Source organism: Struthio camelus, chromosome 3 (genome assembly GCF_040807025.1).
Source record: "Struthio camelus isolate bStrCam1 chromosome 3, bStrCam1.hap1, whole genome shotgun sequence".
NCBI classification, from domain to species: domain Eukaryota; kingdom Metazoa; phylum Chordata; class Aves; order Struthioniformes; family Struthionidae; genus Struthio; species Struthio camelus.
In genome coordinates, this window is record NC_090944.1 from 82,657,221 (window position 1) to 82,684,254 (window position 27,034).

General features: G+C 41.5%; 1 protein-coding gene across 8 annotated transcripts in view; it reads right to left on the bottom strand.

The window, feature by feature from the left end:
• The window catches only part of LOC104151180 (SAM and SH3 domain-containing protein 1), a 591,062-nt gene that overhangs the window by 122,179 nt on the left and 441,849 nt on the right, over positions 1-27,034 (bottom strand). Inside the window, exon 1 of one of the 8 annotated variants that reach the window (XM_068938788.1) lies at positions 5,944-6,063. The exons of the other annotated variants lie outside the window; for them this stretch is intronic. Coding sequence (XP_068794889.1) covers positions 5,944-6,051 — 108 coding nt within the window. The 5' untranslated portion in view covers positions 6,052-6,063. Of the gene's footprint in view, positions 1-5,943; positions 6,064-27,034 lie in introns of those variants that run through there. 8 annotated transcript variants of the gene reach the window in all.

Here is a 27,034-nt window from a genome sequence, read left to right on the forward strand (position 1 = left end):
ACAGGTATATAAAAATCTCCCCTGCTTTTGCCTCTGTAAGTCAAAGTCCAGGGAAAGCATGAGTTTGCTTTCAAGAAAAAAATGAAGAGGGGACCAGAACTGAAAACTCTTATCATTCCTGACTGCAGAGGATCTTACAGAGACTGTAATGTCCGATGGAGACATCTGTGTTATGTGACCTGACATGTAAGAAAAAGCCTAGATCAGAGGTTATCTCTATAAGCTGCCTTTCTTCATAAAGGGATTAGTGTTGCTAGGTGTAACATTTCACGGAAACAACAGGGGAAGGAGATGCAACAGGTTACACTAAAAAAAACAAAAACAAAAAGGAGCACCTAATCTGGCAGTCAGTTACTCTCCATTTTGATTCCTTTATCTGAAAGTAAGATATATTCCAATTTAAGGCTTTGTAAGATAGGAAAACCAATATGTGCTATTTTTAAAAGCAGAGGTTTGGCCTACTGGGTTTATCCTTAGCCTTACAACTGGGATTTCCTTTAAAAGTACACTTTAAAGCAGGGGTAGCAGCAAAAATATTTTGAACTACAATGTCTCAAAGTGCTCTTTAAGCTAATTACACGGTATTTGTTGGACACAGTAATAAAATCGGAGATGCTGAATATATTCTATTTTCAAAAGCACGTTCTGCCTGGAGTTTCTACTTGTTTGCCTGCGCAGTCTGCTGCCCAGGATTTTCTGTGCAGCTGTGCTGAGCGCCTACGGCTTCAGCTGAAGTCAGTGGCCTTTTGGTGCCCAGTATGATATTAAAAAAAAAAAAAAATGCAGGCACCTGAATCAGATGTTTGGAGAGAAACATGGTAAAAAGATTTCTATTGAAGGTTATGGCAAAATAATGAGTTTCAGGAACCTCAATCGTGGAAGAAATCTGCAGCCAGTATGAACTGCCGTAACTCCTTTTGACAGTCCTTTGACTACTTTTATCAGTCAGGGATCTACTTCCCCAGTCTCTAGTTTTCCAGGCTCCCTGGCTTAATAACAAATTCCTCTCCCCAAAGTACGTTAGCCAATACGTAATTATACGCTATCATAGCAGAATTATCAGCTGGCGTATTTCTCTCTTTTGGTTTGTTTCTTTATTACTTTGATAAGAAATTCAAATAGTCTCTGAAACATGGAAAGCAAGTTAGATTACATATGTAAATAATAGAGCTCCCAATACAAACGCAACTGAGCTTTATCCTCCTCAAAACAGACACCTTGTTCTCTTTAGTTATTACCAGACAATAGGAAAGCGCTGCTTTTCTCTTAGCATAGCAACTGCAAAATATGCTGGAAAAATAAAAAAGGTTATTTTCTTTTTTTCAGCCCTTACCATTGATTCAACAGCTTGATCCTGGCTATCTCTTTGAAATAAAAGATTGGAAAATCCTCTAACTTCACTGCATCTCTTGCACATTCCTTTGAATTTTTTGCTCACATCTTGTTAGATGAAGATAGAAAAGATCCTTACTTGAATAAAAGTTTTCTTCAGTGAAATCCTTGCTCTGCTGAAACTGCTCAGAGTTTTGCCAGTGATTTCATTAGTGGCAGGATTTCACCCATGATACCTAACTCCAGCAGCAGTATGCAAGAGGGAAAAACATCCTATTAACATAAAAGACACTGAAGCTTTGCCCCTGTACTAAGGTCAATAGGCCATGTTTTGAAAGCACATCTTTAAAACAATAAAATTCATGATCTTCACTACACACTATCATTTGCCCTCCTATCTGATCATAGACAAACCTTCAGACTCTTAGCAAGGAACAGTCTGCTATCGCCAAATAGATTCTATACAGCTTACACCTTAAAAAGTTCCATCTTATGGTGCTAAGTTTTGGAGGCACAGAGAATTTCCACATTACTACTCATGAGCCATCTATTGCAATCTCCTTCTAAAACCTCGATACACTTCAGCTGTCCATTGTTGCTTTGAGACACTGCAAATTATAATTAACCAGTACATTCCAACATAAGCTTGCTACAGACTAAGCACAAGCTTTTAAGTATAATTATGTTATCCAGTGAGCTCCATTAACAGTACAAATAGCTTTGAGGTGCTTATACCACAGCTGCAACTACAGAATATTTCATTAGAATAAGTGCAATAGGGAAAAATCGCATTTGCTTCAGCAAAATCCCGGTACAGCTGCAAGTACACTCAATATTTGTCAAGAATAGAGAGAGTCATTATGTGACTTCAAAGTTCATAAAGTACACTGCTTACAGGCAGCACTTGAGAAGTATTTACTTCCCCTCCAGACCTGGGACCTGCCATCACAGGTTCCTGCTAATGAGGTCCTACCTGAAGGACCCTAACTAAAACCTGCATTGACAATGAGATGTATTTATCAGTTTGAATGAGGGCAGCGGGGGCTTATTTTGTATTTTAAGTAACTCCAGTATGGAGTCTACCAGCTGGGCTTTTAGCATGGCCTCACCTCCCAAACCTGCACCTAGAGGAGATTCTACCATGGTTCCTTAGTTATTTAGGTTAGTACCTTGCTCCGAAAGGCTCCCAGTGAGGTCAACTGGAGAAAGGTGTTACCTTCCCCATCCCCCACATTACAGTACTCTTCAATATGAGGACCACAGAGTCAAGTATTTCATCATTTTATTTATTTATTTTTTAAAAAATAAAACTTTTTTCACCACGAGGACAGTAAAGCAGTGAAACAGGATGCCTAGAGATGTTAAGTAGTTTCTGTCCTTGGAGGTTTTCAACACTCAACTGCACCCTGAGCAACCTCATCTGACCTCAGAGCTCACCCTGCTTTGAGCATGAAGTTGGACTAGATGCTCCCTGAGGTCTCGTCTAAGAAACCTGCATTATCCTATGAGGATTTGTTTTTACAACATCGTTTGCCTGTTTCTCATTTGATCAACTACATTTTCTATCACCACCTTCTTTCTTAGTTTTGTTCTTGTCTCTCCCTCCTTTTCACCTACCAAGACAAATTCAGGTCTGCCACCATCAGTCTATCCTGTTTCATTCTCTTCTCTTTCTTCCTACCAGTTACTGCATTCCTTTCTTAGCTTTCAAGCTGCTGCAGGGCAACTTATCTGGTCTTCTGCTACATCAGCTTTTTGGTTTGCAGAGCCACTTCCAGTGAATTTCTCCACCATCTGCTTTTTTTTAAATTCCATGCTTCCCTAACATTTGGAATTATAGATCACTGTAAAATCCAAGAATTTAGGACTGGTACTCTTACTTATCATCAAACCACTAACTGACAACACAGAAGAGGCAAAACAATTCTGCAGACCATTATCACGGCCTCATAGACCACGACCAGCAGTGAACAGGCTTCTGTTTGGAATCCAGTAATCTAGTTTACTGTTTGCCTTTAGCGGCAAGGGTTTGAAAGTGATAAAGTTCATTCTCCAAAAGGATCAGCAGTGGAAAAGGCACAGCAGCTACCTGTCTTCAGCTTCATGAAGACAGTACTAAATAATGTTATGCTCAGTTTATATGAGCACATTGCTGCCACAAGGACCAGAAACTCTTCAAAAACTTTGAAGAAAACTGGTATCTTACAGTGAGGACAGCTTCTGTCTTCCCTAAGAGAAGTTATTATTTGAGACCCAAAACAAGGGTATCTTTTCATATCTGTAATTCCATTGTAATACAAAACACTAACGTAAGAACTCGTAATAGTGCTGGGCAATGTCTGCAATCAATAAGAACAAGCAGCCTTACAGTTACGAGATGATTCCTCCCTATAAAGTAAACTAACACAAAAGACAAATAGCTTTAGCTTAGCTTTTACTAGAAGAAAAATAATAATTAAATGTCTCTGTTTCCCTAGGAAGGCAAAAAGATTGCAGAGCCAGAAAAAACCTATCTGAATTATTAGTTGCATGAGAATCAGATCTTTTTCCCTACTGAACTCCAGTATGCTACACTGTTGGTTTGGCCTCCTCCAACACTCCTTCCCAGGCATCCAATAACCCTTTGCTTTTACTAAATGCAGCACTGAAACCTGCCAGAAAAAGAGAGAAAGAGACTGTTCATAAAGTACCAACTGTCTGCTCCTTACAAACTGGCAGGACTGACTCTGGTCGCATTCTTAGATTAAAGTCATTAACAGTGAAATAGTGTACGCGGCCGGGTGCTATTAAACTGAATGCCACGTGAATGGAGGATCTCAGTGAGGAAAAGGAACGAGGCAGATTTTTCAGTCGTATTCAGAATATTAACAATAAAACTTATGTAGAAAAAAATTGCTGCATAAAATGCTAATTAAATTCTCTGTTAAACTCTAACACTTTAGAATTAGATCCTACTGGTCTACCATTCATTACATTCCATAACAGTTTTCTGTAAGACATTTCTCGTAATATTCCTTAATGCCTGTTGGTTAAACGTTAAAAACAAAGATTAACGCACATCAAGCTTACTCACTTGTTTTTAAAATGAATAAACAGGCACTCTACTGTTGATTACCACATTCCTGTATCACTGGAAAACTGCCAGCTACAGTATGCATATAATATTACAATTTGGTATTCGCTGAGTGGCAGTTGTCTGTGATAATTATCATCTTGCACCTAAAGTAAACATTATTCTCACGCTGCAAGCAGAAACAGAGACTTGACTCTTCCGGTACTTTTACTGTTTGCCATCCAGTCTGTCCTGTTGGTACACTATGTACCCACTGAATAAAACTCTTTAACCCCTATTACTGTACCCATCTCTTTTGTTTTTGCAGTGAACTATCAGTCCTCAGGGAGATCACCAACATGGAAAGAAAGGAACAGTTAAGTCATCCGCATATTTCGTGAGCAACTTATTTATAAAAGCTATCAAGAGTTTTAAAAATGGCACCCTAGACGTAGAGTTTGCCACTCGGCAGCAGCTCTGAAAGTGCAGCTCTGCTTGCAGACTCCAGTGGCGTACAAGTGCCTTAGCCACACAACGCCGTACTGTAAATCCCAAAACACACACAGAGTTAACCCCAGTTTGGCACGAGGCAGCCCAAACCACGTGCATGGAATTTAAAGGCAGCAACAAGCAGGCTTAAACCCAAATTTAACTAAATTAACAAACACTTTAGAGCAGCACAAATCAACAAAGTCATTGATCAACGTAAACAAGCGCCTTGGAATACATAAACAGATGCACAACTGTTCTTGTAGACAACCCAAATCAACTCCTCAAATGGTGCTCAACGCTCTATTTTCAATTTAATCTGCAATGACAGCTGAGAAAAGTTTAGAGGGAGATCTTATTCCAAAACTGTGATTATTGTGTCATTGACACAATATCTGCTTTCCCCCCCCCTAAAATAAATTATTTTGGGATTAGGAAAACCCCAAAACATAACCCTCCGCACAACAACTAATCCACACAAGTTTTTGCAACAAAACGCACAGGGCAGAGAAGCAGCAGGACCTGAGCTCAATAAGTGGGGACGCCCTTCCACTTCATCCGGTGAACTTTGCAGCAGGTGCTGCAAAGGAGTCAGTTCTAACCGCAAGGGCTTCCCCTACACGATCCCAAGAAAGTAATGATAATAACGACGACAAAAACAACCAAAAAAAAAAAGGTGAGGATAATAACAACCAAAAAAAAAAAAGGTGAGGATAATAACAACCAAAAAAAAAAGAGGTGAGGATAATAACAACCAAAAAAAAAAAAAGGTGAGGATAATAACAATCAAAAAAAAAAAAAGGTGAGGATAATAACAATCAAAAAAAAAAAGGTGAGGATAATAACAACAAAAAGTAGTGATAATTATCTGAAAGGAAAAAAAAAAGTCATCGATCCCGTGGCACCGGCAAACTTTGCGACTACAGCACGCGTGGGGCGGCAACGACACGCTGGCTCCCCGAGCCCTGCGGCGCACGAGCCCCCAGACACGGAGCGCGGCGGCTCCGGGCGCCCAGGGCCCCGGACCCGCCGCTCTCCCCGCGCCCCCCGGCCCCGGCCCGCCGACTCACCAGGATGCCCATCACATCGGCCCACAGCTGGGCGAACGCCTCCGGCCGCCCGCTCTCCGCCGCCGCCGCCGCCTCGGGGCAGCCCGCCCGCGCCCGCTCTCCCTCCATGCCCGGCGCGGCCCGGCCGCCTCAGCGCCGGCTCCCCGCCGCCGGCCCGGCCCGCCCCGCCATGCTGCCGCCGCACGCTCCGCTGCCCGGCCCGGCCCGGCGGCACCGAGCGCCGCTCCGCAAACTTCCCGCTCGCAGCAACCGGGCCGGCGGCAGCGCGGCGCTGCCCCCGCTGCGCGGTGGGGGGCGTCCGCCCCGCCCCGCCGCGTGGCCCCGCCCCGCCGCGTGGCCCCGCCCCCGCCGCCTCGCCCGGGCACCGGGGCCGCCCGCAGCCCACCCTGGCAGGAACCCCCCACCCCTTCTTCTACCCACCCCCTCCCCCCCCAAAAAAAAAAACCCAAATCCTGGAAGGCCGGTTCCTCAGGGGGCAAAAGTCCGGCAGCCAGGCGGGGGGCTGTTACTGGTCTTCCCCTGCATCAACTTTTCGCCTGACTGCAGGGAAACGCAGCGGTGAAGTCGAAAACGTTTTCGAGAGACTGGCTGGCAAATGCTTTCGACCATATCTGTTATACTGCTGGCAAAGGAAGACGTTCCCAGTCAATTCATACTTTATTGAAGTACTGGAACCACACTGTTCTCCTGATGAACAGCTCTGTCACCCGTTATAGTGTAAAAGGCAAAGCTCTCCTAGGGGAAGGATTACGGAAACATTTCTTCCATGTATGCCTCCTATTTTCATCTTACCTTTTCCCCCTCATATTACAATGAGATTACATAATAGGCAGCAGTAGCAATGCTCCCATTTGTTAGGAAACGGTTGACTGCACATGCATGCACATGAGTACGCTTGGTTCGGAAGGTATATTAAATAATACAATAGTGGCAAAACAAAAACACTCCTAGCTCTCCACATGATTACAAGAAGTGAGAGAGATCTGGGGTAGGAGGATGAGTGAACAGTAACAGGGTGCTCTTCCTGGCCTATCCATAACCTCGCACCTCATTCACAGAATTAGCAGAGATTATTAGACCCAGCAACAAGGAAATAGCGGACACTTAATTTTGGGGTACACCATTAAGCCTTGAAATTGCTAAACACTTCTTGAAAAGCTACTGTCTCAAGCTGTTATTTATTGGAAACACCTGTCTCTGCACAGGGAAAAACGGTAATGTTTTGGTGGATATGCAGCTGTCAGGCACCAGCCAAGCATTTTAGGAGCTCACAGGTAGCTGGCAGTTAGGTAGCATCTTCAGCCCTCCGCCAGCCCCGCGGCTCCAGGTGGGACGCAGGCTGCCCGACATCACCCAGACACAAGGCAGGGCCTCGGCTGCCGCTCGGGCTCTTCCCAGGCGCCCCAGCAGCACAGCGGAGCTGCCCGGGTCCCACAGGCAGCCCTGAGGCTGAGAGGGCCCAGAACGATTTTGCCGTGCTGTGGCCTGGGAGGACCAGAGCTACAAGGGACACCCAAACTACCTATCTGCAAACAGGACTAAAAATTGTTTCTGGAGAAGGTATAAACCAGAAGCAGGATGAGTACGCACTCATCATCTTCTTTCCACGTTCCCAGTGATGCTCCTTTTCTGCCCTCAGAGCTAAGCTTACTTATTTTATTTTGCAGGACAGCTTGCAATGGCAGGCTAGTATTAGAGAGAAGAACAAGTTGAAACACTTCCTTTCTCAACAACTAGCATGTGAAAGAAAGCATGAGATTTTTCTAAGCACTGTCTCTGTGACTGTGCAGCTTTACACTGCCTAAAAACATGTGTAATAGCTGGAGTGGTGAATAGTACAGTGAGAACAGAGAAGAGGTGCGAGGGCACTGAGAGAAAAACTAGAATTATGCTAAGTAAGAGAAAGCGAGGAAGAAACTGCTGATGATGTGGAAATACGCATATTTGCGTTGACCCTTCTTTAGATACACTCCATGTATTTTTCAGTATTAGTCAGTAATATGACAAGCCCCAAAACAGAGGCATAAAATCTCTACTGATTGACCTTTAAATTGTATGTGAATATGAAGCTATGAAGTATGAAGATAGAATACAAAGAGATTTCATTGGCACTCCTTTTAGATGGCTAGCATAACTCAAAACTGGTTTAATTACTCAGGAGTAATTTAGTTAATGACCCTCTGAAGCCCAGGTTGAATCACCTGTAATAGTAACGACAACCTAAAATATTCGAGATCCCTGAACATGGCACACTGTTAACCTCAGGAATTAAATATTCTGTTCTGCTCTCCTTCTATGTATACTGTTCTGTGTGTACTGTCTGACTTTTTAGACTCTCTTTTGGAGGCACATTTTAAAAAAATCTCTGCAGCACGAGGTCTAAAAACCTCCTTGTTCTAACTCATGCAGCAATAGATTTAAGATCAAAGAGGTGCAACAGGCAACACTCCCACTTGCCATGCCTCTCCCTGCCGATGTAGTTCATTGCTCCCATGCAGGGATGACTCAACAGCTTACAAAAGCAGGTCCTGAACAGCCTCACTTTTCAGCCCAGTACAGGTAAACAGAAATCACAAGTGTGGTAGTCCACATGAGCCATTACGTCATCCCTTCTGTGAAAGCAGCAGCTCTCATCAGAGCAATGTGATGCGTAACTGGGGCAGTCCTTGCCTCAACCAGTTGACTAATTTATTTGAGAGTCACTCTTTGATTTAAAAAAAAAAAAAAAAAAAAAGGAGGCAAGAGGGAAAAAAAAATCTTGCAAAAACACTTGACTCAGGAACAGTGGCTGTAAGAAACTGATATGAGAGAATCACAACAAACCCATGACAGTTTACAACACCTATTACATCTTCTATGGTCTTGTAATTATGGTATCTATTCCCACTCATTTTCAGACGTTCACAACATGCCATTTTCCAAGAGATTCAATGACTATGACATGCTAAAATATTACTTCCCCTCTCTCCTTCCTGCAGGTATTCCTCCTTTCCAGATTTCACAAGGTTCCTCCGTTTTAACAGTGCCAATGTCCTGCAGTAATAAATCTTAGTGGCATTTTACAATTTTACAACTGCAGCAAGAGCACGAGAGTTTTAGAAAAAACAGAAACCCAGATCTTGCAAGGGTTTTGAAGCCTGGCTGCTGACTACAGCCTTGGCTTTTCCAAACTGCAATATTTGGTTTGTGTTACAAGTTCTACTAAATAATTACTATATAACTTCAGTTTAGCTCTTTAGAATATAGCTTTTGTTTACATTTTATTTATAGTTCTCCAGACCGTAATGCAAGCATCTCCAAAACATGACAAATTCTAGAACGTTGTTACATTGGACATCTGTATGTTACTGGGCAGCAGAAAATCTGGTCATTTTTCTGAGGGTTTTGGGACATCTCACAGGAGCTCTGCCCGGGTGATTACCATTTGGAAGGCTTGGGAAACGCTCACCGTGCATCTCCAGTGCAGCACTAGGTAGCTTAGGCTGCTAATGCCTGATTAGTGATACTAATGCGACTCCCTGGTATGTCAGGCCTACAGCACACATGCTAACAGTTGCTCTCACATGCTCTCTAATATATTCTGGACACAACAGCTTTACTGTGCATCTGCAAAACAGCTACGAAGCATCTGAGCAGTTATTCTCCTGTAAATCACTGCACGGGAGATAAAAATCGATCTGCACACGTGACGAATCCAGCGTGACCCAGCTACAGCAGATCGACGGCATGTGGGAACATACCCTACTATCAGGTCATCAGTTGTAAGTGGGTGTGCAGTTGTTAAGAGTTTCCCACACCTACACACCAGACAGGATTAACCAACTCCAACAGCACCCTTCTATATTCAACGGACACGGGCTTTCTGCTAGAGGGCTATTCAGAGCAGGATCCTAGCTTCAAATTAAGCTGGCCATACGGAAGCTTGTCTTTCTCCTTTCTTTACTGAGGACTTAGGGAGAGCAGCTTCACTAGCCCAGACTTCATCTCCATGAATACTTATTCGCAAGGACAAACCTCTGAGGCATTAAGACATCAGACTCTTCTGTCCCAAAGCAGCGTGTATTTCACACAAATTGGCACAATGGTTTCAGCAATGCATTTAATACTCAAAAGTTAAAGGATGGATCAAAATAAACTGGAGAAGACCACGTGTGTCGTCAGAACCAGCCTGTCACAACCACTGGCAACCATGTATCAGGTATGTAATCTAAGAAGTCTACATCACAAACAACTCCAAGCACTGACATGTTTCTCAAACTACATGCAAGATGCCAGGAGAGATCAGATCACCTGGGAAAGTGGACTGTGCCCCACAGTATAATGGGCACCAAACTTCATTGGTTCCTCATATATAACCTACGGGAAATGGCTTCCTGCGCAGGGACCTGACAATTAACTCTGGGTGCATGAACAAGTCGCAAGAGACTTCTCAACATCACTGACAACACCATGCCTAGTATATATCATGTCCACATGGGAACATCAAAACTCCAGAGAAACAAATAAGGAAGCTATTTTATGCACAGTGTATAGGTGCAAGGGAGGGACAATATAATTCCAGCTGGTCCCTACAGGTGACCGGCAAAAGCGCAAAAACTTTGTCTTCATAGGAGCTAGTTACAGCAACACACAATTAAAGGCCGATTTTGGCTTCGTTCCCCTCCCTCCCTCTTTTCCCTTTGCAGAGGCCAGGCTTGAGTCCTACATACAGGATCCATGAGCTATAATACAAAACAAGCCATTATTTTATCTCAGATACATTTGATACATACAGATGTACATTACAGAGAGAGTTAGATCTATCGTGCGTTTTCACATCAGACTGCTCTATAGTCTTAAACAGCATCAACTACCAAATAGATAATTACAGAAAATATTCCTACTTTTAAAATGTTCCAGAAAATATTCCTAATTTTAAAAGCAAATCCAACGATTTTTATCCACTTGCTTCAAAAATAGGCAGTATTTAGGCCACATACGCTGGTGTACATATTCTTTGCTGTACAGTCAGAAATCATTACTTATTCTTTTAGAGGCTTAGCTGTCAGCTCCCAGTATTATTGCCAGCCTTATGACTAGAGAGTATTGTAGCTAGAACATCACACTAACACACGCAACACAAACCAGATGGAGTTAAGACTATATAATTTTATCAATAAAAGGCAGTTACAAACAATGAATGGCTTTATTCTGATAAAAGTCAGAACACTCCATTTTACACCAGATCCCTCATTCCCCTAGATATCAGGACCCCACTAGTTTAAGAAACACAAAGGAGGGAGAGACTCATGTCCAAGGAAATCATTCTAGTAGTCTTAACAGTTAGTGCTAGCACCACGCTCTATAGACATATGAGTGCTGCTAAGCTTGGCAAGTTTCAGTTAAAATATGGTGACTGCCACTTTGTATGACAAATCATGGGAGGAAAAGAAATCTAAACATAGCACACACTGAGTATTACAGCCTTTCTGGAATGATACCTTTTGAGTCACAAGGAGAAAGGAAAGGTTCATATCCTCGCTTCCTGTGCGCAGATGTGTTCAACAATGGTCTCTCATATCCTGTCTAATTCCCCTCCCCTTAGCAGAGCACAACCCGACATTTCTTAATCGTGAGGCAGCAGCACTATTTCAGCTCCTGGAGAAGCTCAGGGAACCAGGGGCTAACCACTGAGGAGCCCCGTCCTTGCTGATGGCACACGCACGGTCCTGCAGAGGTGTACAGCTTATCTCTCTGAAACCGCCCGCAGATTTTGCTGCCTCTCACAGAGCTGCTCTCTATCTCTGAATAATTTCCAAAATATACTAAGACTTTTGCTTCTTTCTATTATTTACTTGTGTCTTCTTCACACAAACTCAGCATTCCCCTTTTCTGGTCCCATGACAAAGCCAGCTTTTCTACTTTGTTTGGAATTATCTTCTTTCTCTCACTTGTTGGAATTTGTCTAAACTTTTATTACACTGTGTTTCAACAATTAAACAGTTGGCATTCATTTTCTATTATTTTACTGCTTTTACAAAATGTTTTATAAAACTTAATTAACTTTTCAGGCAGGAGCTCAGCATCCTTTGGGATGTCTAGGGGAAGTCTCTAAACTGTAGTTCACAGGAGCTTGCTCTTCTTCTTACGCTCTTTTTGTAAGTGTATGCTACAAAAGATGCATACAAATTTTTTTTTGTAAGAGATTTACAAAATCCTCAGAGACGGAAACATTTTGCTCAGTGTCCTTTGGCTGCTCTTATCCCAAATAATTTTAGAATGGAGGAAGCGCAAGAAAAAGAGAAAAGCAAGCTTCAGAACAGGCAATAGGACTTAGGCAGCTTAGACTCCTTTTTCCAGTCACAGTGTCCTTTGATTCTGTTGTTGAAGCTTGCAGTAAATTAGTAAGGAAAAGAAGTCTGATGACCTCATCCCAAAGCACATCATAAAACTAGCAAAGAATAAGGTACAACTTAGTAGAGTTTGATAGCTTCGTATTTCAGAGATGTTCGGCACTGACACAAATACTATCCCAAGACTGCTGTAGCAAGATGGCAGGAAGGAGGAACGCTGAAAGAGATGGCCAGCCTCACGCAATGACTGCCTTTTCATTGCTAGCTGGTACTGTCCTTCACTTCATAACCAGCTCAACTTTTAAAAATAAACATGGATATATGTCAGAGAAGATGTTTATTGCATCTCCCTTCAAAAGGAAAAAAAAAATCCTTCCAAAAAAAGTTTTTTTCCTGAAAATAGAAACTCCAAAACTTCTATTAACTGTATTGGAGATCTTAAAGAAAAAAAAAAAACTCTGCTTGCCATCAGCAAGAAGATAAAAATTTACAGAGCTACCTTTGGCAACATATTTCACAAAACACACACGCACGACAGAAATATACCAATGGTGAAGAACCACTGCAAGCAAGCAAATCAGGAAAGTTGATTAGTTTCTCTTCGAGACAGACCACTTCCACCCAAAAGTCATATAGTAAACACCTCCTCCTCACTCCATCCAGCACCCACTCTCTAATCTACTAAAGCAATTAAATATTGTCCCAAAACCTAACAAAATACAAATGATTTTTTTGCAACTGCTTGCTTAAAAGTGAATGTAACATCATTTTGAGCAAGTAGTAAACAGATACTACCAAAAAACCGACTTTCAGTCCCACAAGGATTGAGTAGCGAGCTCCGACTTTGCACTTTTTGAACCTATGCTCTAAAAGTCACATAGCTTTACGGCTAGTGAAGGAGAAGGTGGACCAACTTACTTCCAAAAAAAAAACAACCCAAAACAAAAAAAACAAACAAAAAGTGCCTGATGATCTGAAGATAATAAACCAGTAACCAAAGGTGATTATTTGATGTTTGCTTGTAGGTAATGTCAGCCTCAGGTCAACTCTCCCTATTGCTACCACTGAGAAGAAAGTACTTGCTTCAAAGGCTTCTTTCAAGGTCACCTTCTGCTGGGATAATTCCTATTCCATCACCACAGTTTCTCCTCTCACCCACATCCCTGTAAGCAGTTCCCATTATCAGTCTCTGACAGATGCAAAGCACCCAATCTTCTCTCACTTTCAAAAATAGCTGGCCTACCTTTCTCTTTAAATAGTTCCTGCCCATTCCCCAGACTTCCAGATTAAACCAAAATATAGATGTCCTCCCTGTCTCAGAGTTATGCCCTTGGATTAGCTGACCTTTGCACCACCCAGCAAAGCTCAGACACATAAAGTAAGAGATAATTTATGGAAAAGTAAACAGCAGTTGGCTGGTAAGCAGTTGTATTACGAGTCATATTATAATGACAAGGGTTCAAAACTCACAAATGTTAGGCATCTGAAAATTACATTTTCATTTAAATATAATGGAATTTTAAAAGTAATGCTTTTGGAGTGCTTTGGCTTCAGTTTCCTGAGTCAGCAGGGTGCACTCAGGTCACGTTTTCATACTTTTGTTGGAAAATAAAAGCCAGAACTTATGCTTCCATTACTAAAAATAGCAAAAAAACTCAAGTTTTTACATCATTTGGCTCCAGGTGGTGGGATGTTAAATAAATCACCAAACTAGTGATGAAATCAGGAGCAATCACAAGAATGTGACAATGTAGTCAAGATGATAAGTACTCATTTCAGCTGTGGATATAAACACAAGCTTGCTTCATAGAGCGTGTCCTCTGCTGCAGGAGCCTTATGCACTGTACTGCTTTGCAAGCTGTACAGTCATTCATGCCCCTCTCTCTCAAATCAAAGTTTCAAGCTGCCACGGAAAAGTATATTTAAATTTGCTCTATTCTTACTCACAAGAGTTAACAAGGAAATGGAGAATCGTATCCAATCTGCACATTTTATTTTTCACATATTGTTAATGACATACCAAATGTTTCACTTCATAAAGTTTCATTAAATAATAGAGAAAGGAGAGAAACATCTCCTCACACACAGGCACACCTGAAGCACTGGAAATTTTGTATTTTACACCTATAACTGTAGTGAAGGGGCATGAGCCACCTATTACGTTTGTAATACACTGAGGTAGAGAACCGGAGGGGGAATAATTCAAAAGAGCAGCTGCTTCCAGTTAGGGCAACTCAGCTGGAAGGCAGAGGTGTCTGACAAACAATAATTAAAGTGAGGAGAAGCCTGCTCTCTGAATCTGCAGCTTTTCAACAGTGGCCAATCTCCCTCCAAAATTTAGTAGAAAAAAATGCAAGAAAGAAAGGCAAGTGAAAACAGGCTTAAGCATTGCTGAAAACATACCTCCAAGCTCTCAATAAATATTTTGGGAAGTTTGTGAATAGAAGGATTATTGTGACTGTGGTGGTGTGAGTGGGAGGAATTTACCCTCCACAACCCAACCAACTGCATCAATGATGATACAACAGCCCTCAAGGGCAAGGAACTAACTACACTGGCTCCAGGTGGGTGAAGTTTTGCAGGGAAGTCACTTTGCATAGATATAAGTAGAGTAGGTTTCTCTCTCTAGTTCTCAGAAAAATGAATGTTCACTTATAGGAATTCATAGAATAGACAATTCTGTTTGAAGAGATGTTTCTACAGTTCAATGCGTATCCTGGAGTGATCATATGCCTCACAACAAGTAATTGAAAACTGAGATCTGAATTTTAAAAGTTACTAGCACACATGGCCCCAGAATTGCACCACATGTTCCTTTTGATTTCTGTGGGAAGATGTGATTTATGAGAATAAATTTAAACAAACAGACAACTATTGCTTGGCCAGATGAAGGTTAAAGGGACTGGAAAGGATGCAGTGATTATATGAGCACATGAAGGGTGTGTAAATACCAAGGGGAAAGTCGGACTGCTGAAGAAAGCTCAAGAGGGTGTAACTCAGGGCAATGAGATAAATACATGTGTTTTTAAGCCGTGAAATATTGGCTCCTAAAACAATGACATTATTTGTGTATACAAGAGAAGCTCTGGTCATTTCAAAAGTCATTGTTATTTGTCACTGAGGCCAACATATGTAGAAGTGGACTAAAAGGAATGAAAAAGAATTGTTATATAAGTGAGGGGCTATTAGAAATAGCACCAGTAACTCCGCATATTGGGGACAAGCCAGGTGACCTTCTGGAGTCACTTTATATTATCTGCCATCTCCACCGCTAAGAAGGCAGCAGCAGGGACAGTGAGTCCACAAGGTTCTGGGCCAGATATAATCCTTGACTCAATTTCACATTGCTTGCAGCTACATAAATTATTTTGGGGTGTTTTTAATGGCTAATGCTATGGTATATGCTCAATGGGCAATTGCCAAGGAAGTCTGAAAAGCCTCCTTGGCCCTCAGATTTCCCATACTTGGCTGAAAATTTCTCAGCTAATCTTGATTACATATGTGGCATTTAAGGAGTACATAAGAACGTGGTAAAATGCCAGCAATGTACAGGGCCTCATTTAGATGACTTTCACTACTCACCAGCCTTCAATTTTTTTATAGGAATTTTACACTCCTAGAGATAAAAATATGTATTGTATTTGTTTTTGCTACAACATATTACATTTTGCATGTAAACTACAGGAGCAGATACAGTTTAGAAAAGATTGCATCCTGGCTTGTCAAAGAGACAAATTCCTTTCCTCCTAAAAGCTTTCTCCAAATGTCATGGTCCTTTTTTATCTCCTAACTTTTTCTAGGTAACATTTTAGTAACAGAGATGGACTTCTTATGTTAAGAAAGAAATAATATTGTTCTCCTGGGTAGTTGTTTAAAACAGCTTTCATATATCAAACATGATTTAAACTGATGCCTTGTACTGCCTGTACTTGTCCAGCTATTGTTCATGTTTGTCTGCAAGCAGGAAGGAATTCAATCAAGAGATGAGGACCTAATTATTCAGAGCACCTTCCCCCCCCCCCCCCCACTATTATCCTGATCTCTAACAAGTTCAAATGAATCCAAAGATTTTGGCAGAGGAGAAACAACTTTGTAAAATATTTTAGCACCTACTATTTTCAAAAAACTGTATATATGTTGGTAATAGAAGTACTATTTTAATAGCTGAATTATTTTTATATGGATGTATGAGAAATGACTATAACAGACTCCTCATATAAGAGGCAATTCACATCACTGTCAAAGAGCTAAACACTAACAGAGACTGTTTAGCATGCCTGGTGGTTTCAAATAAGCTTAACCTGTTGACATTCACCCAAGAATGCCTAGGCTTGGCTTTACGTTACAAAGATTTTGGCAGTAATAATGATTGCTGTCTCCATCTCTTTGTTTTCACTCCTGCACAACAAAATGAGAACTCACGAAGAAGAAAGTTCAAGAAGGCTAAGGGAAGGCGAGGACTAGTCTAGAAAGGTACATGGACAAGTTATATGACTTTCCCCCCCACAGACACCTTGTTATTTTCTAAGAGTTTAAAAAAGTCAAATGGATTTCTTGAGAATCAATTGAGTCAAATCAATCTGATTTCCTTCCTTAGAAGATAACTGGCTACTAGATAAGAAGTAGCAGCAGATGGAACACATACTGACTTTAATAAGGCTTCTAACACAGTCCAGTTTATACCATTATAAAGTGGGTACACAACTGGTTGAAAAAATGCTTTTGGAGATTACTTTTCAGTAGTTGATGGTCAAAGTGAAAGTATATATTGAGCGGGGTTCTGCAGGGATCTGGTCTTCAATATTTTAATTAACAGCTTGGCTGGTAGAATAGAGAACGTGCTCACTAAATTTACAGGTGCTAGCAAGATGAAAGAGCTTGAAAATAATTACTGAACATGAATCAGTAATTCATGTCCTCCTGTTGCAGAGAAGCAAGTTTCATATGACGAATCCGGTGCAACCAACAGGATATATAACCATATGCAACATGTGTAGCAATCTGCTCACCAAGAGTAGCCCTCACTGGAGTACTGGCTCATGGTTTGGACACCAAACTTCAAGGACAGACATGGACTAATGGGAGAAAATGTACAGGGCAACTACATGAATGAGATGATTATGAACAGAGACTGAAAGGACTGACACTCTTTAGCCTACAGGAAAGAAGATGGCCAGAAAATAGGACAATCATTTTCAACTATGCGAAAGATTGTTCCATTACAAAATAGAATAAGTTTCTCTTTGTCCGCTAAGGGTAGGGCAAGAGTGAACAGGCATAACCGCAGCAGGGTAGGTGTTGGGTTTCTTTATAATTGCAAAGTTTATAAAAGCAGTGGAATTGATTGCCTGGGGTCAGTGGAGTCTTCACCACATCAACTTGTTCTTGAAAGCCTCCCAACATACCAGCAATGATTTTGTTACAATTGATTCTGTGTGGAGACTTGGGTAGGCTAAATAACCTCTTAACATTCCTTCCTGATTTTTTTTAAATAATTTTGGGTTTGTTTTAATTCTTTAAAACCAGACTATGAAAGACCTGTGCACAGCAGTCAACGTTTAATCAAAAGAATATCTGAATATCATCATGCCAAGAGGACAACAATGTCCACAGTTAAATATATATTTTGCAGAAGTAGAGCCTTTAAGTATCAAGGATACCACAAAGGGCATTGAAATGCATTATATACCTATGCCACAGTAACAACTACTGATACCTGGAGAGCTAAAATATGTTTATAAAGGTTATTTGTAAGTCCTGGGATATTGATAATGACCTGGAGAGCTATCCCAGAGTTTGCTACTGCTTGGCTTGCTTTTGATATTAACATTTGCACAAGACGTTTGAGTGGCTGTGGTAGCATGTAACTGATATGATTGAGGATGACAGTTGCCAAAGGGACAGGCTGCTGCACAAGGAAGCCAAGAATCTCAAACTCATAGGAATGATCCTAGAAATTACAGCTGCTCAAGGGCAAGGGTTTTGTTAGTTCATTTATATCCCAGCTGAAATGCATTAAATATTTGTTTGGGTATTCCTACTCACACCGGTCTTATCCAATGACAATCAGCATAAAATACAATCTAGCTAGCTTTCCAGAAGTGAAATTGTAGCCTCGTTTCCTTAAAGAAGCAATTTCCAGGGAGGCATATGTGTCTATTAGGATTTGAATGCTGGAAGCACACTGCAAATGTGGTTTTCTTGTGTAAATCAGACCTGTAAAAGAGTGTATAACCTTTAGCAGAAGTTACAATCAAAACAGTTTTCTGCATTTCTCATAGAACATGTAACTATGTGCAGGAACTATGATAATGGCATGCCAAGATTTGAAGGAATGACCGGGACAACTAACTTCTTCCCTGAGACCCCCACAGGCACCAGGCTTTTAGAGATCAGACCCTCGCTAAGGCCCAGAATTTGCAATACCAAAACCGGACGTTCTCAAAATCACCCCTCTGGGAGCCTTGGAGAGGGAGAAGACATGGATAGATGCGTGTATACAAACACACACACACCGACGCCCCCCTCCCAAAATTTCACAAATGTCTTTATGCATTTCTAAACATATTCAGTAGCATATATTGTTATGTGTTTGCATAAACAGACAACACAGCTATTTTTGTAAAAATGCATGCACCCACATGATATATACGCATATATATGATTGCATATATACGTAAGACAATGTGTGGAAGCCATGTCAACAGCAAGTGACCAAGAAGCCAAAAGGTGAATTCAGTAGCAAGAAATTATTTCCCTGGGTTATGAATTCCCAGAGCCTTCACAGGCTAGTTAACCAGTTATCACTCCCACTTTTCACCCAGCAGTACGCAAGTTAAACATACTGCTGATGAGGAAAAAGAGCTCTCCGAGACTCCATGGCCCACACTTTCCAAGGCTGGATGCATGGAGAGAGTTATTAAGGTTCTGTCAATTAGATCCAACATTAAAATGACATCCCATCTGCTCTACAAATGTCAAAGAGCTCATGGCACCTGTTTGGGGAAAAAAATGAGTAAGAGTTTGCCACAGGTTTGGAGTCTCTTATGAAACAAAGCACTCTTTGTATCAATGCTTCCCCCAGCAGAAGTCCTCTGGAAAGTTTTGGAATGTTTTTGCAGTAGTATTTTGTGTCAGAGGGTAAAAAAAGAGCAAAGATACACCCACCCTTTCCACATTAAATGTCTTACCACAAAAGTCAGAGTGAGTTTTGTTGTAACTTTCAAGGTGCGATACTGTACCTATATACTCCACTGGTAGGAAAAGGCTTCCCCTCCAACCCCATAAAACAGAAGCCCTTAAAGAGGACTGCAGTTGAGAACTTATGCTTTAAGTATCTCAATTCACAGCCAGCAGGATCTAAACCAGCAGATTCTAGGTTTGTACATTGCAAACGGTGCAAAGTTAAGTGTAAAGCTCCCACTCACTTCCCCTGCAGCGTGATCAGGTTCTAGAAAGGGTGACAGAACAACGAAAAGTTTCCTTTCTTTCTAGAAATTCAGAGATTTTTTTTTTTCCTCAGAGGAAAGACAGTCAGTTCTCCTGATCACATTAAATATTAAGATAGGGTTTCTCTTGAAATGCCAGTACTACATTCAAGGAACCTCTATATATTTGTCATTTAAGCTTGATTTAAAATGTCTGAAAACTAGTCCAACTTGTATAAAAGAGGAAAATAAATGTTCACAATGGATTTAAAGCAACAACTACAGCTTTTGAAAAAAAAAAAAAGTCCTTGCTATGAATACCTTCTACGTTGAAAAAAACCCTCATATATAAAACTATAAAAAACTGTAAAACTATAAAACTATATAAACTCATTAGTGCTTTGACGTTATCATAGCTGACAATTATCTAGGCAACTGTGAAGGGGAGCTTTTCATTTTCTAAGCAACTTGCTCTTGCTGCCTGAACTTCCATGATGCCAACAACGCACAATTTGAGATACCGTACATAATTCTTGCATTTATACAGAATGACAATGTCACAAAAGTTAAAGCTAGAAGAAGATACTAAGTAAAAGGTTTTTGCATGCACATAAGGTTCTAAGAAAGTCTAGAAATGATGAAAGAATAAATTTCGGAACAGGGAATGACAGGTAGTGGGATTATGATAAAACCTTCCTGACAAGCATTTGCCTAAATGTCTCTCTTACACTGTTCCATTTTCTGAATATGTTTTGTTATTTGTTCACATATATTATTTAGAATTTAACAAGTATTTGGTGTATATTACAGAAGCATCTGGACACCTCAACTAAAGAACAAGATCTTAGGATACAAAACACTGTACACAGATAAAGGGAATTATCACTCTACATCTGAGTCCAAAATAGAAGGTGAAAACGCACAGAGGTGAAATTATTTGCACTGGGAAACACAGCAGAGCAGTAGCAGAGCCAGAAAGGAAATCAGAGTCTTCCTGAGTTCCAGCCCGGGGCACTGCTCACTGGACCACACTGTGCTCTTCGTGCTGTAAATAATCATGTACCAGGCCAGGCTGCACATCACATGCTCCATGAGTCTAAGAAAGCAGAGATATCTTAGAAATCGATCTGTTTTGCTTGACATCTTTTATATAACATAGCATAACAGAAACAAACCTGTTAAAAATATTACAGCAACAACCAGAGAAAATTTGCAGCTGTAAGCAGGCACTCACTCTTGTAACCAGAAAGGGGAAATGCTCTGTAATAGATCCCCAAACCATGCAAAGACATGGAAGTGTTTGCTGGAAAGCAATTCTTCTGTACTACGAAGTGCAAGCAAAATGCAGAGTTTCACAAGAGACTGAACTTAAATATCAACCATTTTGGAGGTTAAGGGCAGGTCGTCTTCTAAGGAAAGTTGATATATTAGAATTAAAAGCATTATTGTAATTTGGAGAATATAATCAGCATCATGACAGGCAGTCCTGTTTTAATTGAATTTTCCACATAAAATTACATTAATGATAATTATAGAAGAAGCTGACACTACTTCACAGTGAAATGGCTAACACGGTTCTAAAGATGAAGAATAAAGGAGTAATTCACCACCGCAAAACTTAATCTAGAGTTTTAAGAATCATAGTGACATAGTGAATTTTATTTATCTTCATTCCAGTCTCTCACATCTTTCTGAATTTCGTATTACCTTTTCTGCTCTCCATATTGAAAACCATTTGCCAATATGGTGAAAAGGGAGAAAGAGAAATGAGATATCTAGAATAATTTAACTACTGAAGTTCATTCCATATTGATGTCAGTGGAGTGAACAGACTGCTTTTGAAACTTCTGCTAATCTTTACTTTTGAAATAAATAGCAGAGGCCTTCCTCTTACTTACAAGCAGCAATTCAGGGAACAAACACCACAAATTCACCATGAATTCCTAAGCTATTATTTCTACAGCAGTGGTTTTTGGCTTGTGGACTTCTGAGGCCTTACTAAGTACTTTAATAAAGTCCTTGTAAAGTAATTAACAAAATTTCTTAGTTTTTAATAGCCTTACATGCACTACACAGATTTGCATCTACACCCAGACATCTTTAGGAGTACATAAAGGTTGCAAATTACTTTTGCTGAGTTTCAACGCAGAGTCTGAAACTAGCTAGGAAAGTTACGGTATAAGATTAATGATTAAACAAGCAGAATACACCCCTGAATCATAGCAGCTACTAATGGAAGCAGCGACTAGCATGGGTAGGAACCGTTGCAAGCAAAAACTGTCTGGCAAAATTAGTTACTCTGGGGTAGCTTAGTAGTCAGCACAACATGGTGAACTCCTAGAGGTTAGGTGACTGAGTAGCGTTGAGGCCCTCAAATATACAGACACTACACCAAACTGCATGATCTTCAAAGAAAGTATGGAGAAGGAATCAAAAGGAGGTTGCCATGAAGTTCTCAAGGAAATGACAGATTCTCTTTTAAGATATCCTAGCCCTTAGGTTTGCAGGACTTCTTTCCCAAATTTAAAAAATATATTTATTTAGATGTTTTTTTCCCTGCGTTAAGAGTGTTGAGCCGCTCTGCCTGTTGTTTGCCCTTCACTTTACACTGTTCCTTACAAGTCAGAGGAGTAAGAGCTTCCAAATCACATCAAAACTGCAGCCTTCCACTTAGCATGCTGTTCTCGCTGCTAAGTACCACTGAGCTAAAACATTTTGTTACTCTTCCCCGCTACTCCTAAACAGCTCAGGTCAGCTATTTCCAAAGCCAAGCGTTCTGCTTTAGTGGCACTGCCCACACACTAATCTGTTATTACCCTAGATTTCTGACACAATTTGCTCACCTGTGCCACTGGGATTTTTTAGACTGCAGCTGGGATCCAACTGGTTTTCTGATTGCTGAGTACCTATTACAAAACATAAGGAATAAAACCAGTACTGTCTGTTTCGTTATAATAAGCATAACAAGGGACAAACAGTGCAATAGGCTATTATTTGACAGAACAGTGGGACTTCAAAATAAACAAGCATGGCAGTTACTAATGGTAGTTAGTAGTTACAGTAAATCAGCAGGATTGGCTTTTCCTAATGAATTAAGAAAATGAATGCAGCTTTTTCAGGACAAATCTTCCTGTACATGTATTCACTTTTAAATGCGCTGAGCGTGCACAGAGACCAAAATCTTCAGCGGCAAGCTATTTCTAAAAGCAGAGATTAAAGAACTTTCTTGAATGAGCTGGGTGGTGCCAGTCCTCCTAACACCTTATGAAACTCCACACCGGCTCTGCCTGCCAAAGCGCCCAGAAAGCTCCCTTTGTTGGCGTCTCAGCAACCTGCACTGTCATCCGGCTGGCTGGTGCCCAGGTACTTTGTGCAATTCGGGCAAAGGAAGAGAAAGGTCACAAAACGAGCATTTTGTACATGCCACTTTACCCCCGCGGCCCCCCTCCCCAATGGCAGCTGTGACCAAGCAGGGTTTTTTTCTCCCTTCTGCTTTCCGCAGCGAGATTTACACGTTAGACTGCTGAGGAAATCCAATTTACTACTTCTGCTGCCTGGCCCTCGTTCAACATACTACTTGGTGGACGCATCATCAGGCGCGCTGAGCTCAGCCCTTACAAACTGGGGGCTTGACTTTCGAGACCTCCATCCCCCCCCCAAGCACGGGTTAAGCTCTCGAGCGAGGGTGCCAGGCTCACTGCAGGGAGGCAAAGGCGGGCAGCAGGGTGAGCCGGAAACCCACCTTTGTGAGAGCTACTAGTTAAACACTGCCCTTCGTCCACAGTTTTGGCCTCTGTCAGGAGGGGCAAGTAGCTTCTCTTGTTTCAAAAAATTGAGCAGAACATGCACAGGAACAAAAACAGCAGGGATTCCTAGGGAAGGCTCAGATCAAATTTAGGCAGTAAACGGGCAAAAGGGAGAAGGAGCAGCGACCTCCCTAACCATCTTCTTAGATCCCACCAAACTAGCAAAAAGGCCAGGCAGAAAGAGAGGCGCACACAGACGTGCGTACACACACACACACACACACACACACACACACTCACACACTCACACACACGCACATACACACACACACACAGGAGACGGATGCGTGGCCACGCAGATGATACTTCAAGAGCGCTTTGGCCGCTTTGATGACAGGATAATGGCTCCACAACAGATTCCCCGCTACTCTGCTGCTATCTATCTAATGAAGAGAGACAAAAAAAAACAACAGTGACCTAAATTCTCCCCTCTAAGCCACAACAATGTGGATGACAGTCCAAACCCAGAAAAGTGATGGAAAGGGGGAAATAAGGAGTAGGAAGCGTGTAAAGGGGACGAAGGGAAAAGAGATACTGGGGTTCACTGTAAGGTCACAAGAGGGAAAAGAATGAAGACAGCAGATCAGCCTAGCAAATGTATTAAATGCCTATGTACGACTGCAAGAGGTTTGAGGAGTAAAACAGGAGGAACTGGAAGTCTTAGTGTATAATAAAATATATGACTTAACTGGCATAACAGAAACTTGCTGAGAATTCACACATCTGAAATATTAATACAGAAAGGTACAGCTTTTTCAGGAATAACAGACAAGGGAGAGGCATGCATTTGTATATCAAAGTTATCTGCACTGCTCCAAACTCTGGAATGACATGGCAGAAAGCCCTGTTGAGAGTTTTTTGGCATTAATAAGAGAGAAAAATAACAAAGTTCTGGTGCTTTTGAATATCCGCTATAGATGACCAAATCAAGTATAAACCAGAGTGGATAAGGATTGCTTCTGAACAATGAATAGTATCATCCCAGACCCTCTCAGTAATCAGAAAGACTTAACCACCCAAATGCTACCGAGACACAAATACCGCAGGCCCCTAAGCACATCTTTGATACATAAATTAGAGACAGTGGCTAGAGATGGCCGTGGCACATGGAGCCTGGACGTGGAACAGGGAGCGAACCTGAGTTGCCCCCACTGCCCAGCTGGGCCACGTTACAGGGCCAGGTTCCCGAAGGCACGCTGGCCCCAGCAGGGCTGCTGCACACTGGGGCTGTGCCCCAAACGGCCACGGCCGCTGGGCCACCTTCGCCACGGCGTGCAGAGCTCTTCCTCACCCCAGTCTGGCCAGGTCTATGGCATGGATTCAGGCACACAGATATAGATTGTTAAAGGTGCAGAAGTAAAGGCATGTAAATGCTCATCTTTAGGAGACAAAGGTAGCGTTCACAGGCACCCCATAAACCTTTCAATCTGAGCTGAATTTTCAGAAAAATACTTGAACAAAGAATCACACACACTATTTGTAAGCACTTAAAGTTTATTTCCAGCTCGCATGCCTCTGTGAGAAACAATCTAAACCGTTGTTAAATAAAATTAATTTTACTGGATAATTAGATGATATGCCTTACAGATAGGAAGGAAGCAGATGAGATACATCTCCATTTTCATAAGGCTCCTATTACTGCTTCACACGGCGTAAGAGAAAAGCGTACATGAAATTATCAGGGTCAGTGCATGACAGGGAAACTGTATCAGAGTATTTATCAGTGGTTCCTCATCAAATTGGAAAAACGTACCACAACATTTTGGCACTGTTCAAGTTCTCACAGCAGACTTGTAAGGAAGTGCCTGAGCATGCAAAGGCACAACAGAAAGCACTGAAAATCATTAGGAAATCAGACAGGATTGTGTCATGGGCCAGCTTCTGATGTGGGTGTTGGATCATGCTTAGTGAGTTTTCAGATTGTACAAAACTAGAAGGAGCTGCAAGCAAATTAAACAGCATGATTAGATATTCAGATGGTCCTGGCAAATTGGAGAAATGGGTTAACACAAACAGGATGCAGTATGCAAAAGGACATACCCTTGCAACGTATTTCACTCGGAAAGAAATAGTTCAGGGGCATGAGCACAAGATGGGAGACAGCTGGCCATGCAGCAGTTCTGCAGAAAAGGATCTGGAGACTCCAGGCTGAACATGAGTCACCTTCTTTTCTTTGCTGTCATAAAAAAGCAATCCTTATATACAGATTTACAAACAAGCAGCATAGAAAATAAATCTTTTCTTCTCCTCAGTACCATAAGACCTCCATCAGTTGATCTGAATCAATTCAGAAGAGTCCAGAGGAGAATGCCTTAAATGAGCTAGAGAAGTAGATGTCTACAAAACAGGAAAAAAATTTTCTGGGAGTTAGTGCAAGCTCTGTTGGATGATCTTCAAACTAACTAAGAATTTATGACAGCTGGCATTTTCTTGCCCCTATCCAATCACAGGAAGTTATGTGGACACAGAAGACTTTTTAAAAAATGAAAATGGAAATTAGAAGAAGAAAGCAGAGATTTTTAACCCTCTTGATGGTACAGTGCATGAAAATTCCATTTCAGCATATCTTAAATAAAAAAAAAACTGGCACAAGAACATGAAAAACATATTTGTGGGGGAATTTTTTAAAGAAGAATTCACATTATTTGTGAAGCCTAACATAAGCCTTGAATAGCTGAGATCAAGAATGTTGCATATTTACAGCAGACTATATGAGGAAGAAAATTGAAAGTATTAAAAAAACATGCTCTTCATGTTTTATGAAGAAAGGGAATATAGCCCAGTTTCTTTAAATTTTTATGATTATCCCTTAAAGTAGGCAATCTGCAGTTAAGGATATATAATCCTCCCTTCACAGGGATATCTTTGTACAAAGTAAATTCTAAATGCCCAAACTATAGAGCTGCTACATTGTATTTTCCTGCTGTTACTTACTTAGTATACCTCTCCATTCTGGAAAATAAATGTTTTAACTTCTTGCACCCTTACAGGCCAGTATTTTCCTTGCTTGCTTGCTTCCTTAGCATTATTTGCAGTTAAAATTCTGGAGGGCATGTATGTCCTGAGCAAGCACTGGGGGTGGGCCCGTTGCCTGCATTACTACTTCAGCTTCGTGTTAAAATCATGGAGCAATCATGGAAGACCCTTTATGAACGATATTGCTGACGGCTGGTACCGCATCCCCGCGCTGCAGAGTACACCCAGGGGAAAGCGCAGGGGTGCTCGCTGCTTGGAGCGCCTGGCCCAGCACAGGGCCATGACAGGCAGCACCGCCTCTGCGGGGCAGGCCGAGGATGGGGCCCTTGAACTCATTCCCTGGGCAGCTCCTGTGGCAGAAGCCCTGCAGGGCTTTGGCTGCAAACAAGCTCTAAGCTGATTTCCTTCAATGAAACAACCAACGCAGGAGGAGGGGGTAGGTGCGCTGCCAGCCCTCCTCCAAAATCAGCCCCCTTAGGGTGCAGCGTTTCCCACTGAGAGAGGAAAAGATGCAAATATGTATCTTATATGCATCAAATATGCATTCTTA